Source organism: Lepeophtheirus salmonis, chromosome 8 (assembly GCF_016086655.4).
Source record: "Lepeophtheirus salmonis chromosome 8, UVic_Lsal_1.4, whole genome shotgun sequence".
Lineage (NCBI taxonomy): Eukaryota > Metazoa > Arthropoda > Copepoda > Siphonostomatoida > Caligidae > Lepeophtheirus > Lepeophtheirus salmonis.
The window spans coordinates 810040-828144 of record NC_052138.2 but is presented as its reverse complement, the minus strand read 5'-3'; the positions used below and the strand labels follow the sequence as shown (position 1 = coordinate 828144).

The window sequence follows — 18105 nt, the reverse complement described above, 5'->3', positions numbered from 1 at the left end:
TTTTTCTTCCACATTTTTCCTTTCCCTTTTGTCCGCCAAAGTTTGCAAGTGGACAAAAAAGCTAAAGGTGAGTCAACTATCAACTGTCTTTCTGCCCTTCTTCTGTTTCCTTTTGGAAGAAAGAGTGTGTGATACAATAAATGTTTTTTTTCTTCTCTTTTCTAAATTATTGCGACTCGAGTTGACACTTTAAGCCTTTACTGTATCACACAACCTTGTCTATGAAAAGAAATCGGGGGAAAAGGCCGTAAGTCAGTAATTATTGATAAGTTTTCATTATTTAACAAGAGCCAACCAATCAACGTTCAGAACACTGATTAGTAGAAAAAAAGCAGAAACATCGAGACCTAGCAGAGATCACAATCGAAAATTTTGTGTTAGTGTTAAAGACTCGACACAACCTCCTTAACAAAAGAGTACTTACACGCTGTCAATTTTTTATTTATTTAGCTAAACACCCCGGAAAAAAGTAGGCATATAATAAGAGATATCATTTAGGAAAAAAAGAGAATTAAATGCAAATGGAGGAATTTTTTCAGTACTAAGAACCATATTATTTGCTAGTTTTTTTGTTTTTTTTTTAAATATAAAAAAATACATGTCAATAAATTAATATGCGAAAGATAAGGGGAGGGGCGGAAGGGGATCTGAAAAATGGGGACAAATAGTAGTATGATTATTATAATATGACAAGATTGCAGCACGCACACAGAAAATATTGTACAATTAAATGATATGGTCATGTTGGTTAATTATAAATATGCTATTGATGACTCCATTTTGAATAAAAGAGATTAAAAAAACATACAATTGTTATAATAATTATAATTATTCGCCAAAAAGTTGCCTCTTTTATATATATTTTGTAATAATAATAATAAAAAAAGATAATTTTTTCTTATAAGGATAGCGTAGAAATAATATATTATAATAGAATATGATAATTTTTAAGGGTTTTTTATATAAAAAGTTTTAAAAAAGTCCACAGGCCTGTAAATTATTCTTGATGATAACGTCAGTAACAGCATCAAAAACGAATTGAATATTTTGTGTATCCGTGGCACAAGTTAGATGCGTATAGACATCCTTTTTATCTTGTAGTTTATTTAGGTTCTCGAATTTGGATTTTATATATGCTGCACATTCTCCGTATTCGTTTGGTCCTGCAAGGAAAAACAAAAAATAAGTTGATTTATAGACAGACATAAATGCAATCAAGAACGTGATATATATAAGGTTGTCCCGTTTTTTAGATAATATCCCCCCCCCCCTCCTTCTGAGGAGAATAAAAAACAAAACTGACTTATGCAAATTTTGAGGCATCTCATTCTTGCATTGAGTCCGTCTTTATTTATTCGGTCCAGTCCAGTCTTAGGACCGATTTTTAACTGATGTCGGATGGTTTATTAAGCCAAATTAGATATATGATATATGTATTAAGAGCAATCCACATATCTTGCAAAAAAAAAAGTATTCATTATAATGCAATCCTATATAATTAAAATAATTTATGTGTGTGTGTGTGATGCTTAGAAAAACAATGATAAAAACGTCTTTATTTCAAAAACAAAGACTTAAAACAACTAATAAAAGTTGTTTATAATTTTGAATTACGTACGAAGGACTATGTTTCATTCTGATCAGACCCGATTCCTGGGCTCTAGAAGGCAAGTTTATGTTTTGCCAATAAGTTGATTTTTTTTGCATGAAACAAGACTGATTCCACATGTCTCAAAGTTTTTTGCTAAAGTATGGGTAGTCGATTCGAAAATCCCCCAAAAAAATTAAAAATATAAAAAAGAATAATGGTACTAACGGTATAAGCTAGAATGTATATTAAATACGAATTAGAAAAAGGAATTAAGTAAATGAAGAAGAAGAGGATTAGCGAGTTAGTATTAATGTGTATCTTCATTGAATAAGGAACATGACAAGTTAGCAATGGCAACAAATAAATAACATGGTCAAACATTCCTAGACCGTTATATTTTTTGTTGGACCGAATTAGTTTGGTCCAATAAACAAGATCGGTCTGGACCGGTCTCTAATACAAATTCGGACAGAACTAGAACCAATTTTTATTAGAGACCGGTCAAGTTTTTAACATGGCATCATATATTTTTTCAAGTACAATGACGTTATACGAAGTTTAAACAGAGATAGCTCGAATTAATTTTGATCCCACCGTATGATTCAGTATTTGTTTTAGAACTTATCGTATACTTTTGAGATGTTTTTGAAAAAAATCAATGACAGTTGATCTAGAAGAGAAAAAAAGAAGAAGATATCTCATAATATATGGGACCGAAAAAAATCGGCCACGGGCTGAGAACTCAGTCTGGACCGAAAAATCGGTTTAAAAAAAAATCACTTAAGACGGAACCGAAAAAAAAAATCGGTGCTGGACCGAGTCTCAACACTAGAACAAATATTGTACGCTCTATTTAATTTAAAGGTCTATGATATCTTCAATGACTTGGGATTTCTTCTTTGTTTTATCCAAAAATAATATTTTTCTTCTTTGTTCAACAACTTATACTTCAACTAGGATTAAATTAGGGATGGAAATATTGTCCAAATTCTTATTTTCTGCAATCCTAGCTAGGAGTGAATAACATAAAAATATAGTTAGGATCGTACGACTGAAAGACAGTCGCATCTGTCCTCAGGATCGTTGAATAGTAAAAAGGATCATACCGATTAAAAAAAGACGGAAAGTGTGTGTGGAGAGTGGGGCGGGGTGATGCAACACTATCACTAATACGTTAGAAGACAGCAGACCTGTCCAGTTCAGTCCTGTATCAAACCCTAAAAACCTATAAATAGTGACATAAATTGTGTGTACAATGGACATGTTAAAAAAATCAATATGGAAACCCTCACAAATTGAAGAATGTTTTGGAGGAGATCAGCTACAATCTGCTGTGATAAAAGAGAAAGGACATTGACAAGAATTACTACGATGTCGATCCTTAATTCTACTCCGAGTCAAATCAGGACTTACAATTATAACTCTAAAGCCTGGACCGGACCTAATAAATAAGGAACACACAACATTAGGAATAATGAATAAGATTATTTATATTTTGCTTTTACCAAAATCTACTTTTCTTTCCAATTTATGTTCATCGTGATTTAGCCAATATTCATATCCCTAGATTAAACTTTGCAGAGAATTCAAAAATATAAAAAGTAAAATTCTTTAAATATAGGATCATTATATTTGAGACGCTACAAATAGCTTTGAAAATGACGCATTTGAACTTCAAAAATCCCATTTTATCAAATTCAAATTGCCTGAGAGCCCTCAAACTTTAGTAAAGTCAGTTTTTTTACTAACCCCACCAGAAAAGGTACTTGTAGAGGGAAGAAACAACTATTAACCCAAAAACGAAACAGTCTATATTTATTTACCCATTGAAACGACGTCATCGTATCATGACTAGATTCAAATAGTAATAATAAATCATTACTTAGGAGTTGAGTGGAAAAAAAATATAAAAAATAAATAAATCAGATGTTGTACGTCACACACACACACACCCAAAACTGCATTGTAAGAATGTATAATTACGATTCCAACATGTTGTTCGAATATACAATTTATATATATTAAATGCTGGAAGCGTGAGTTCTCATTTACATACAGATCATAAAAAAAGAGCTTCCTGCTTTAAAAAAATCATGCAAAAAGGTCAGAGTTTCCTTGTACCACTTCTTTACAATACTAATTAATTTTCAATAGTAGGCTTGTAGGTATAAGATATATAATATGTAGAACTGTAAATCGTAAGCATTTTTGGAATGTAAAAAACAAACAAAACATGGTAACAATGAGAATTTGAATGTTTTGTAGAAAAGCAGCTTAGTTGTCATGACGTTTCATTAGACTAGCTGCTAGTTCACAAAATGCTACGTAATTTTATTCCCAGTTAATTCATTCCCTCCCTTATCATTTCAATATTGATATTTTGCGACGTCATACGGTTTCAACCCAAATCTAAACTTAAAACAGATTAGGGTAAAGGATCCTATACACGTCTAGGTATATAACGCATCCTTATTTCCAAAAAGAAACAGAAAAAAGGCGAAAAATCATCTGGTAGTCCGCCAAATAAGTCAATCTGCTAATATAATGAAACGTCATGACAATTCAAGCTGCTCTCCTCTCCAAAACATTCTAAAAATTGCAAGTGTGACCTCTTTAGTCTTCAGTTTATTTTCTTTTAGCATACCGGCAAATCATATTATTTTCAACTATGCTTATAACTTCCCAACAAATTATTAGTATTACTCTCCGTCATACACGAGGACTCGTGAACACACTAAATATCAAGATCTTACCGCCTCAAGAATGAAAGAATAATGATAACAGCTTTAGAAGATAAAAAACCCTTTTCAGGTTGCCAACAACCAAAACTCGCACTCTCAAAAATGATCATGATATACAACCACTATACTGGTTCTTATTATATACTTTTTCGAAATGTTGGGAGGTCCAAGGTACACCTAACCAAGTCAAGTGAAAGTTATGAATCAATGACACACTTATCTAATGGATACATTAACGCCATATAAAATATTGTCTGAATGCTCATCGTTCAAGCAAGGAAATAAACAATTCTTCAGGTAATACTAATTAATAATTATAAATGTTTATCAGAGACAAATTGAAAGCAAAAAAGTTTTGATCCAAACACTTTTTTTTTTAAATCTGTTGTGTAAAGGTTGGGATTTTGTATTAGTGGCAAATTGAAGAATGAATCATTTCTTTGCTATTAGAGCGTCTCGTTTAATTGCAAAAACTATATCTATTTTAATTACCACCAACTAATTGATGATGTAACTTCATTTGGATCTATTTACAGCAATATCCAATTAAATCCAGATTCCATTAGTCTCATTTTTACTATAGCATTTCTAAACCCTTGTGTTGAGACTCGGTCCCAGACCTTTTCCAGTTCGATCTTAAAAGAGGTTCACTGTAAAATGATTGCAGACAAAATTGTTGAGTGGTAAAATCGTGATGCACATTATCATAGTGAGACAAAATTCCTGTAGGCAATATCATCGTGAAGCAACATTACTGTATGCAGTATAGTTGTAAGTCATTATTTAGGACTGAAGACTGTAGTCTCATCCAGTTCAGTCTCATTCCAGTCCAATTCAGTCCTACAAACTTATAAAGTTCGATCCTTGATGACGTCCCTCAACTGTATTCCTTCTTCTTTGAATCAGTTCTAGTATTGAGAGTCCGAAGGACAGTTAAGACCGGTCCTAAGACTGGACTGAATAAATAAGGACTGACAACACAAGTTGTGAGTAATTTAATTGCAAGACAATATTATCGTATGCAATTTCATAGCAGTCATACGATATTTGCACAATCAAACTATTGAATGATTAAAAATTCAACCGAATTCTTTTTTAAAAATAAAATGACGTGGAACCGGATCAAGACCGAATTTTACTCCGAGATTTGTCTAGACCAAGGTTGGACAGATTTAGTAAAAAATATAAGATTTCCAGATCTAAACACAATACAAGTCCAATATAAAATAATATAATATAAAATCCCCAAATATGAAAAGAATACAATACTAGTTAATAGCACAGACTCATTGTGTCTCGTACATTCCAGGTTCAAACATACTTGTATATACGAAAAACCGATTAAATCGTCTATTTGATGGGTATAGCTATACTTATTATTATGTAATACTTAAGGACTCTAGGCAAGGAGTGGACACTCAAGGCAGGAATGCAGGGTTAATTAGTTCTCAATTCTGATTGGCTTAAAATTAGAAGCTGCTACATATTCCTCAGGCTAGGCACCCAGCCGGTGGGGGGGGCAGAAGTGATGGAGCGAGTCCCCCCTAGTAAAAAGATAAGCATTTGGGTGACTACGTTAGGAACATATTCTTCTTTGTGTTTTAGATTGAATAGTTTATTTTTCCCTTGACCGCTATTTCCCAAGAGTCCTTAAGTAAATACGAGTGATGCAACTATAGACATCACTTTAACTTTTTACCATCGAGTATTTGTCAGCTTCATAAGTCAGAAATGGCACTATAAATAAATTGACTATCTATTCTGAAGGGATTTCCCCCCTCATTGTATTATCATAATTTTTACAAGTCAAGTCTTTATATAAAATGATTCATCTAATACTTTTTGGTTACAACTTTTAGAATCTTGTGAAATAATCATATCAATAATATTAACAATAGCCTTGATTTTTTTTAAAGAGACTTAATTTGACCCCGATATGGCCTTTCAAATGCATAAAATATATTGAAACGTCTTTATGATTCATCCTTGTTGATACAAATATAAAATATTCAATACATTATCACTTTGAGAAAAGTCATTCTAGCTTACTTTTGTATTGACGTACCAACCTTGTACACATGTTAATAAAAATTAAAAAATCTCTAATTTCATATCATATCATAAATCAAATATCATTTTCTTACCGTCATACTCTGGAAAACAGTATTTGAGAGGAGAATTTCGGATCTTTTCTTCGAAAAGATCCTTTTTTATTGAGGAAGAGAATGATGGATGTATCCACAAACCATTTATTATTACAGATGGAATCAAATAGTTTCATAGATTCCATCATGCGATTCATTTCGTCATCTTCTGCGAGAACCAAATCATATCCAGATAAAGCTACACAAAAAATAATGGCAGTAACTCCTTCGAAACAATGAATCCACTTCTTTCGTTCCGAACGTTGTCCACCCACATCAAACATTCTATATATAAAAAAAAACATGAAATACAGTAAAATAATACGAACTAATAAAGTATTTAATTACTGTTATACGAAGTAACTAAGTATAAAAGTACCGCTTCTACTTATAATAACTAATGTCTTAATGTTTTAATAATGGCTATAATAAAATCATAAGTGAATTGCTAAACTCACTATTGCATAATTATATAAATCTACATAATGTAGGAAAGAAATTTGAACTCACCCATCTCATAAAAAAGGATTTTAATTAGTCTCCATCATCAAATGGAAAAAAAAAAAACATTTGAAAAGATTTCATCACGAATTAATATTTCATAGGTAATTATTAGCTGTCTTTAAATACACGCATAAGAATGTCAACATATGCATAAAAAAATAGGAAAGGTACTCTCGAACACGTCCAAATATTTCTTTTTTAAGCGTTCTGAATTTATCAAATAAATAGGCCTATTGCATATGGATTTCCATAGCTCCTGAACGGAACTCTTAACATATTTTTAAAGTAAAGCATAGTCAAACGTTCAAAGTGTATCCAAAATAATGTCTTCAATAACGACCCCCTCCTATGACAGATTAAGGATGAAGATATAAGGAATCTTTTTCTGGAATTCCAATCATAATGATCCCACAGTCAAGATAAAATATAAAATGTTAGTGATGTGTACTATAGTCACAGGATTCGAGTCAAATAGCTTAAAGTTTAAGGTGAATCAAATCCTCCCGAGTCAACTTAACTAACTCTTCTGAATTGAGTCACAAGTCAGAATTATCTATCATCAGGGGCGTCCACAGGGTTATATATATTTTTTTTGGAGGGGCTTGTTTTTGGATTATTTTTGAAAAATAAAATTTTTTGGAAAAAAAAGTTCGAAAATCCAGTTATTCACAAAATATTAATTTAAAAAAAAAAAAAAATCCATAGCTAGTCTCAAAAAATTTCCAAAATCCAGACCTGTTCTCAAAAAAATTACATTTTTGAGGAATTTATAAAATTAAATTTGAAATATTAAATTTTTCGGAGAAAAATTTCAAAAATCCATAGCTACTCTCAAAAAATTTAATTTTTCAAAAAAATTAAAAAATACAGAGATATTCATAAAAAAAGTGAAATTTTAATGAAAATTTTTTTTATAATTAAAATTAATATTTGAATTTAAAAAAAAAAAAAAATTCAAATATTAAATTTTCTAGAAAATCCAAAATTTCTTAATTTCACCCCTCCGCCTATAGATGTCCCTGACCATAAATAAAAAATAAAATAGCCTCACTACTCACTTGAAATGGAGCCCCTTAAATGTGAACTGAGTTTCGATGATCCCAGTGGTTTTTATCCGGGTACGAAGGACGTCCTGCTGTGTTGGAACATAATGAGGTGCGGAGATACGATCTAAGGCATTGAGGTAATATGCGGCACTATCATTTAACTGATATTCATTTGACCTTAGAAAACATGTTTGTAGTCCTCGGTCGTGCCATAGACGTTTCATTAATTGACCAACTTCAAATGTGATTTCTACTTCTGCATTTTGAGCAGCCATTTCAAAGAATTGACGAGCATCTTCCTATTTAAAAGAAAAAAATAGTGGATTTAATCTCATATTTGTTAGTTGGGAATTTAAGGTAGGATTTTGAATGTTCCTTTTTCCTTCTCACTTCAAATAATATATATTAAAATATAATACACTAAAGATCTCAAAAAATAAATATATATATATTCCATCATAATATTAAATATTTGTATAACCCCCGAATAATGTATCATATGATATATTATCTAAGAAAAAAGATTGATCAAATATGTCATGGTATACGTCAAGAATATTAGTGGGTGTACAACATTGTAAATCACTTTTTTCTTTACTGTAGTCATAAAAGAAAGTCAAGAAAATAATATAAATAATAGTACATAATTAAATCCACCCATAGACTAGCGTTTATACATCCTACTATATGGGGGTGGGGGGAAATTGGAACTATTGCCGTGTATTTGGATGTCAAAATGGAGCTGAGAAATTAAAGGACTTAGACATTAAGACATTACACTCAATCAAATATATCTCCTCCTAATCCCAGAGCCTAATATGCATTACAATGGAAATGATAAGATATTTGTCTCTAATTATTCTACTTCACCAGGGGGGTCCTCAGAGGGTTGACTGGAGGGGCTTTAGTCCCACCCAAATTAAGGAATATTTGCTGGTTAATAGTAATTTTTTTCGTCATTCGGGCAAATTAGGCAGCAGAGCAAAAAAAAAAATATTTGATTTTTTTAATTTCTTGTGAATAGCTATGGATTTTTGACTTTTTTTTATCAAAAAATTTTATTTTTCAGTAAATAGCAATAGATTTTTAGTTATTTTTCCAAAAAATACAATTTTTTATGAGAATAACTGGATTTTCGATTTTTTTCCAAAAAAATTATTTTTTTGTGAATAGCTATAGACTTTTGAATTTTTTTCGAAATTTTATTTTATTTTATGTATATGGCTATAGATTTTTGAATTATTTTTTATAGTTTTTTATAAAAAATGGAAATAATAAGGTATTTTTATCTAATTATCCTACTTTTCTCGACCCTAATCGATAAAAAAATAAATAATTGTACAAATTTAGCTATATATGAGGATTTAAAAATACATATTACTTTGATTTAATTCAAATATCACTGTTCATCATTCACATAAAGTAGTATTTTTTATTCATAAAAGCCATTTCATCAAGATTACTTGGAAATATGTTCATTTTATGTAGAAAAGTATCAGCTTCGAGCTTTTGAGATAGAGTCTTCTTCAATTATGATGCAATTTATGACGTCAGTGAAAACGCTCTATATACATACATAATAGGGTGATTTATTTTTAAATGTTGAAATCATCGAGAGTAAAAATTTCGTTTCGTGAAAAAATAAAAAGTACTCTTTCAAATTAAAAAAATATATAAAGACATTATTATGTTACCATCTCCTATGCTCCGGATATACACAAAGAAGGGAGGAAGAAGAAGCCAGAAGTCAACGACGGTATCATGTTACATATATATATTTCACATTATAATCATGAAAAATATCAAATAAAAGCAGCAATGAGTAGAAAATATCGATATGATTTTTACTTAGTTTTGTTTCACAATGAATAATATTAAGGAAGATATTCCAAAAATAATACTAATAAAATTAATAATATAATTATCAGATAATATGAGAAACCACACACACATATAGAGTTCGTTCAACGAATGGCTAATTTAATTTTTGATTCATTATATAAAATGAACTCCCTCGGATTACGAGCAAATAACTTCGTTTTAATATATAGAAGTGCTCGTAATCCAATATTGCCATAGAGGTGACTAGAGTCCATATTTTAAGGACTGGCGATTTTTACTTCTACTCGATTAAGGACATAAAATGAGGTCAAAAATAAATTTAAGGACTCTCAATGCACTCGATGAAAATATTCAAGGACTTGTGTGCAAAGACTTGAGACTTCACTTGAACGTGCAGTATTCGGTGTTCCGACTCTAAAAACTTTGCCTCGGGATCTGATATGGTTTTTGTAAACTAAATACAGTTTGTGTTCTGGATCACACGTTATTAAGCGGGTTGAAAAACATTTACCACCGAATAAAGCAGCTCTAATTTTAAAAAAAGGGAATGTTTGGTGGTTGAGAACGGATTTCTTCATTATTTCTTATAATAGAAAATTGATTCGGAACTTGGCTGCTGCATCGCTTCTCGACGTTCCTTGCTGAACGAATTAACCACGAGTTCTGGGGTTATAATGTATAGTGGCACTTTCTTGATAGTTTTTACTCCTTCGAGTTGTAAGTTGTTGGAATAATTCAGTATTCAACAAAAAAAAAAAAAAAAAAAAATTTAATTGTTTTTGTAATTTAATAAAATTTTAAGGACTTCCCAACAATTTTATTCTAACTTAAATAGTTGTAGACCTGAAGATATAAGAAAAAGAGGGATTATCATTAAGCAATTATAATAATCAACATGTCTTAGTCACTAAAAGCAGAAGGGATCTTGTATGACTAATTATTCTATGGCGTCTCTTTTTGGAGTAACCAACGGAAGGGTACTTCAATTATTCACATATTACTCAAAAATTGATTTGAAAAGAGAAATACCCATTAGAGTTCAATAGGTAGAATTGCAGACAATATTAAATTCAGCCCAGGTAATTGGTTCCACGAATTTAATAGACTTTCAATGAACATTAGTACTATAAACTAGCTAGTTAATTATTTTCGCAAGTAAATGTGGTTTCCATTACTAAAGGGGTCTTAAAGTAAACATATCAAGTTGATTTTTGACTATTTTAGCTATTGCATATGTCTACTCAGTTGAAGGAGGGAGTGATTTGTCTTTTAGTGAGTGACTATATGTGGCCCATCAAGACAAAATCAAGCTGAGATGCTTTTCTCAAAAGTGTAACTGGATGACTTTTGTACTCTTAATCTAATTATCCTACATTTGTATTAATAAATCATTATGAGGCGTGTCAAATTACATTTTAAGATCTTAAAAATGATCGATCAATTATAGAAAAAAACTTAAAATAGATTATATTTAGAAGGTCATATCGGAGCAAGCCAAAGTCTTATGCATCAAATAAAGACTCCGATACTATAGCTAGTATTCTTAAGTATCTTAACATATCCCAGAAATTATAATATGAAACCCATAATTGAGCGAAAAAAGTCAATAAAATATTGGGGCGTACATATTTATGAAGTAAAATAATTAATTTGGCATTTCTCCTTTTTGTAATTTTTTGGTTATGTTTTTATATTGACACGCCACATATATTAAACATTAGAAGGCTATAATCTAAATACATTACTCATTATACAGATATATAAAAGAAATTACCTGTTAGTTAAATAGACAGTAAACTCACAAAAACTAAATTATATAAATATTCGCTATCTGAAGTATTTTTTATTCATATTTTAATATGTATCATACAGCCCATTATTATTTTTTCTCTATTTTGGGAACGACCTTGCTATCTTCAAATAACGCAAAACACTCTTGCACTTTAATCAAGCCATTCCCCTTAAAAATCTTCATCACTACCAATGAAGATCTGGTCGTACATCAAATAACATATAAAATCAACGGATTACTTGACAAAAAAGCAAATCAAATAACGAAGAATGTGAATTAAAATCATGGAAAAATTAAAAGTGAAAATATATACTTTGTACATAACAGACTGTAAGGCACAGCTTAAAGCGTGTGTACATATATACAAAATAGGAGTCAAGGCCAATTGTATGTGAAGTGATGTTTTAACTTAACCACATAATATATATTTTTACGCAATCATGTTCCATAAACACATATCCAGTGCAAAACAAAACAAATGAACGAAAATATATACAAATAGAGGAAATCCAATACTTGAACATAGGCTTGTAATAGATATGGTTAATAGTGTGTGCAACGAAGTATATAATTAGCGTAGATGAAAACATTATATTATAATTAATCTGGAAGTAAGTGTATATTTATATAAATATATATGTTGTGTGCAAGTTACAACCAAAAAATGAGATGAATAATTAGGGGCGTCTGCAGGGTTTGCCTGGAGGGGCTGTAGCCTCCCCCCATTTAAGGTTTTTTTTACTAGAAAATTTAATTTTCTGTGAATAGCTATGGATTTCTGAAATTTTTCTCCAAGAAAATGTAATATTTGATATTTTCTACCTAAAAGTCTATTTTTTTGTAAACAGCTTTAGATTTATGAAATTTTATTTCCAAAAAATATATTTTTTTGTGAGCAGCAGTAGATTTTTGAAAATGTTTTCAAATTTTTTTGTTTTTTTGTGAGTAGCTGTGTATTTTTTGTAATTTTTTTTTACGAAAAAAAATTAATTTTAAAATTTTTTCAAAAAAATAAATATATATAATCCTGCGGACACCCCTGATAATGTTAAATAAAGAATTCAGAGTATTAAGGATGAGGATCATATAATTATTAAATATTTAGTAGATGATGGATATATTAATGATGTAAATTTTGGCTATTTTAATACAAATTACTAAAATATAAGTATTATGTAGTACATTTCTAATGTCTATATTTATATTACTCATAAAAATTAATAACCATGTAATTTTAATAGATGAAAATGATAGCATCAACTAATAGTTGGTAATTGAAATAATCAATGTTTTAATTAAATAAGATTATTTTAAAACAAAGAAATTGCAACTTGTACAAGTAGAAAAATTAATTTTGTTTTCCTTCCTCAGATATATTTCCGAAAATAAAAGTGACGTGGTTCCGGATCAAGACCAAATTTTACTATAAGAACCGTCCAAACGGAAGTTGAATTGTATTAGCTAATATTACAACGGTCTCAAACGGGTTTAGTGCATATTTTCCGACCGAACCCCAACGCAACTGGAACTTCTCCGTATTTTAACCGGAATGTTTCCTACACGTTAAAACACGTTTTTTTATTATGTTATACTTAAAGGGGATTTTTTTAATACTAACATTACGTTTAGATTTGTTAAAAGTATTTCATCCCCCCCTTGTAAGTCCCTAGACATTTCTGTTCACAAACTATAAAATACGGGCTGAAAAACTCCTTCAAAGACTATTTTTTGAATGTGGAAGAGAGACGAACGAACCACATAAGGGGATAATTGGTAATTTATTCCGTGGCGAAAACAATTTTAAAAACACCTAAAATGGGACTGGGGGTGGTTAGAGAGAAAATACCAAGGGAACTACTTAAAAGAGCTCAATCATAATTGCTAATAATAATAAAGCAAGCAGGACTTAATTATTTTTTGTGAATACATTTTTACAGGTCATAAATCAATTTTGTTGGCAAATATTGAGAGTTGCCAAGACTTTAAGTGCTTTAGGAGATGTGGTTGGTCCTATAATTATTTTTTAACAACTTAACTTTAATATTTAAAAAGATATAAACTTGATATCAATGAATAAACTCCTTCAATAGCAAAATAAAAAAGCTTTACTTTATACGGATACTATTCCTTTCAACAACAAATCACTTCAACTAGTGTTAAATTTTGTTATATAATGTTTGATTAAACAGGGATTTTGTAAAATATAAGAGGCTTTAAAATGTCAAATTTTGACCCCAAAAATCTAGTATTTTATAAGAATTTAAATAAATTTTATTCCGCCAAAAATGGCTTGAACTTTGCCAGTGTTAGTTTATTTATTGTCCCCAGAAGAAAAGGTCTTTGTGCACTGGGGAAAAATATGAACCCGAAAATGAGACAGTCTAAAATATATAATATATACAAAAATCTACAAGGATTGAAATTGTATATTTAAAACAAAAAAAATAAGTCGTCAATCTCTTCAATACTATAATATTGTGTACGTACATATATTTTAATTCAAATAACATGATGACAACAGGACAACATAAGCGCTCTTGTATGTTTGTGTCAAGTAGTGATCATTGATAATGTTTAGATATTATATACATACAACAGAGAGGGGATTGGATGTTGTTAATGTAAACAAATTAATTAAATATATATGGTATGAGAGAGAATTTAGATCTTACTAGTCGTAAACGATCGTGGAAATCAATTCGAAGTTTGCTCATGGCACTGATGATAGCAAGTAAACTCTGCACAGTATTTGAATATACCACTCGTTTGTATTGTAGACAATCCTCGGAACTGTAACCAGATTCGTGTATTATGCGCATCTGCTTGACTATCGTGGACTTTCCAGATTCTCCAGCCCCTGAAATAGAAATAAGGGATATATTCTACTCATGTATATTAATAAAGCAAAGTTTGTTTGTCTGTCAGTATGAAATATGTAAGTCATTACTGATCTAGAAAATGACAATGTAGTCATATTAATGAAATATTGCACGCGTTTAAGTCCACTCATATTTTAAACAACTCTAAATAGATAGTTGTTTAAAATATGAGTTGATGACTGTTATCATAATTATTTTATTCTTGGGGAGAAAATATCTTAGTATAGAGTATTACGTGCGAATGTACTCACGTAGAGTAACCCTGATAATTTCTTTGGGGAGCAGTCTTCTATATTAATAGAAAAAAAAGTGTCCCTGTTCATAAATGCTGAACAACTCCAAACAATGCAGGATATAACGCTAGTTCAATAATATATTAATCATTTCACGTTTACAATGTACATGTGAAGCGTCAACATAAAAAAAATCCTAATCCTAAATGATTGTTTTTTACACTAAATATACTTCATGAGACATGTTTGAGACAATTATAAGCTTTATTTTCAAATTTGTGGGATAAGTTAATATTTTCAAGAATTTTAGCTATAGTTTAGAACCTCTATTTGATTTAACAGATTTATATTGTCTCTGATATGGCCGCCCTTTTCTATCCATTTCTCATTCCTTGATTGAGAGTATTCTTTTTGGCTACTTTAAGTACAATTTGTGGCATACCCTAAGAGTTAATAAGAATAATCAGAATGGAAAAAAAATTTTTTTTCAAACGTATGTAAAAGTGTATTGATCTTTGTGGAGTATATAATGAAAAGCAATAAAGCCAATTTTGCTAGTAACTATTTTTTTTTTTTTTTCATTATAAGGCCAGAAATATAAACAGCAACCTACGTGTAAAACACATTTCATAATATTTATTAGAGGATACATTCATAAATATGATGTGGTTGGAAGTTTCAAATTATTTTAGCTATAAAAATGTAGACAGATCCGTGGTTAATGATGGCATCGTCATAATCAGCCATTTCAATATATTTATGCACATAATTAGTATATACTTTATTAAAAATGAAATTTAATGACAGTTCTCCCACTAAACATGCATATAATTAGTGCAAGGAACATATGTTCGTTCCAATGAGTTGTTGAAGTGAGAAGGGACATTATTAATCGTCTATTATTATAGTGACATTTAATTTAAAAAATCAAGATCAGACCATGGTTTCAAAGAATTAACAGTGATACATTAATGGAATAGAAAGATTCGTAGATTTTGGTCATACAATAAAATATGGACTATTTTCATCATATCTGAATCTATTTGCATCAAAACATGAAGAGATGTCATTTTAATAATCTCTCATAAAATAAGCAACAATAGTGATTTTTTCTATACTAATAGTCTTCAGACAAAAGCAGATTTAACTTTTCAAGGCTTTAAAAAGTGTATATTCATTGTTATTGAAGAAAAGCGAATCTTCTATCTACTAAATAACTAAAGAGATATTAAATTTCAAAAGGAACTCTATATAATATAGAATAACATATATGGTGTGTCAACTAAAAAACAATATTAAGTCAAAAAAAGAGGAAATTAACAATGAATTAATGTTAAATCTCCAATGAAATACATTGACATATTTCATAGGGTTAATGGGGGGCTTCATATTCAAATTTCTGGGATAGGATCAGATACTCAAGAACAATAGCTATATTCTAAAATATTAATTTAATTAATGAATACTTTATATGGCCTTTCAAAAGGAATTATATTAACTGGGCGCTTCCAAAGAATGAATCAGAATAATGGGTTGTAGAAACAAAAGATAGTATTGTTTAGTTAAATAAGACAAATACAACCAATACACGTTTATAAATAACGCCTGGACTTGTTTTTATGTTGACGGGCCACATATACACTGCATTAAGTTCATATTTCGGCACTTAAGGAATAGAAATTGGGCCTTAATGAGAGTGGTGTAATAATGATATATGAATGCAATTATAATGATTGATATAAAGGACACCAATCAGGGCTATTTGGCTAGAAAGAGTACTGATAATGATTAATTTCAAGACCGAGATTGAGTGGCGGAGGGTGGGAGGGGAAGAATTCAAGAGAAGTGAAGAGAGCTCCAGCTACCCTACATTAAATTCATATCCCCTCTGATTTGAAAATCTCTGTCTCTTTCTGCTTTTGTTGTGTGTTATTCCATTCTCTTTTCTTGGTTCTCCCTGTTTCTCTGTCTTTCTCTCTAGCTTGCCTAGCTGCTGCTGCTGCACATCACATCATTTTTTCTTCTCTTCTTTTCACTCTCAGCTTTTAGCAGAAAAAAAGAGAAATTCTCAAACGAAGTTGAAGGCGCCAAATACAAAAAAAGCTTGAGGTATGGATATTTGAATGAGATGCTAAAGTCCAGAGTCTCAACTTACCCAAAAGGAGAAGTTTGACTTCTTTGGATGCTTTTTCTCCATCCCGCTTGAGCTCTTGATCAATCTTCTTGCTCCTTTCGATGGCTTCTTTCTCTAATGAACTCACTGCACACCCCATTCTCAAAACACTGGATTTCTGTTTATTTGATTCTATTAAGTGTAAACAACACACACTTTACTCAATTCTTCTTCTCGACAAACACCTTAAGCCGGGCTCAGAACAATAAATAACTCTCGTCCATGACTATGAGATCAGATTCACTTTTTCGTTCTGCTCCTGCTTTGGAAGAGTCTCCGTTGAGTGAGTCAGTGAGGAAGAGACTCCAAAAGCACAAATCTGAGATCTCGCACGTACACTGTAGCTTCAATCTTTGAAAAGTAGACGGACCTAAGAGGGTCAAACACTCGGATATCTTTCAGATGAGAAAAGCCCAAAACAAATAAATGAAGGAAGGGAGGATTTGTATTGAATGGAGTAGAAAAAACTTGAAGGGCTCACCCCGAGCAACTCGAGTCAAAAACTGTAACTGAAAACCAACGACAACCCCAGGAAGGAATTCAAAAAATAGCAGAAGAAGAAGAAACGCGAAGGGAAGAAAAGAAGAAGAAGAAACGCGAGTGTCACTGGCGCGCTGCTCTTGAATGAGAAGGGAATCCGTACTCAGCCGCCCAACTTATGTTCTAAGCCCCGCCGGCATTCAAGGCGGAACCTTGAAATCCAGGGCGCTCACGCCTCACGTTTCTTTTCTTCTTTTCCTCCTTTGAACTCCTTTTTCTTTTTTATTGTTGGAATAGTCTATTTTATACAATTCACGCTCTTCACATTTCTTATTTGCCTTCCTCTAAAGCTATCATCTAAGCAGCTTATGTGATGGCTTTTTTTAGAAGGAGAATAAACTGAAAAAATAATAATATTGTACAACCCTGAGGTTAATGCCATTTCTACCTTCTTCTCATCTTCACACGGTCCTACAATATACATAATATAATATTTATAACTTATGAGTTACGCTTGTTAATCGTCTTTTAATCGCCCTTCTTGGATAATAAAATAGTCATATAATATTCCATTCCTCCATTAAAAATGTGCCTAGTATTGACAATATTTTAATTGTATATAGATGACTTGATATATTTATGTATGTGTTGCAACTTGTATAAGCAAATTGTACAAGTTG

General features: G+C 30.8%; 1 protein-coding gene and 1 long non-coding RNA gene across 2 annotated transcripts; one reads left to right on the top strand and one right to left on the bottom strand.

Annotated features, from left to right (window-relative positions):
• Nucleotides 1-425: 425 nt before the first annotated feature.
• Nucleotides 426-17598, bottom strand: LOC121122448 (G protein alpha i subunit). The gene is given in 6 exon segments (XM_040717436.2): nt 426-1163; nt 6477-6543; nt 6545-6761; nt 8039-8325; nt 14333-14517; nt 16928-17598. Coding segments are annotated over 6 exon segments (1065 nt in total). The 5' UTR covers nt 17046-17598; the 3' UTR covers nt 426-972.
• Nucleotides 2545-14191, top strand: LOC139906088 (uncharacterized). The gene is made up of 2 exons (XR_011781343.1): nt 2545-4629; nt 13032-14191. It is a non-coding gene; the product is annotated as an uncharacterized lncRNA (long non-coding RNA).
• Nucleotides 17599-18105: the final 507 nt, after the last annotated feature.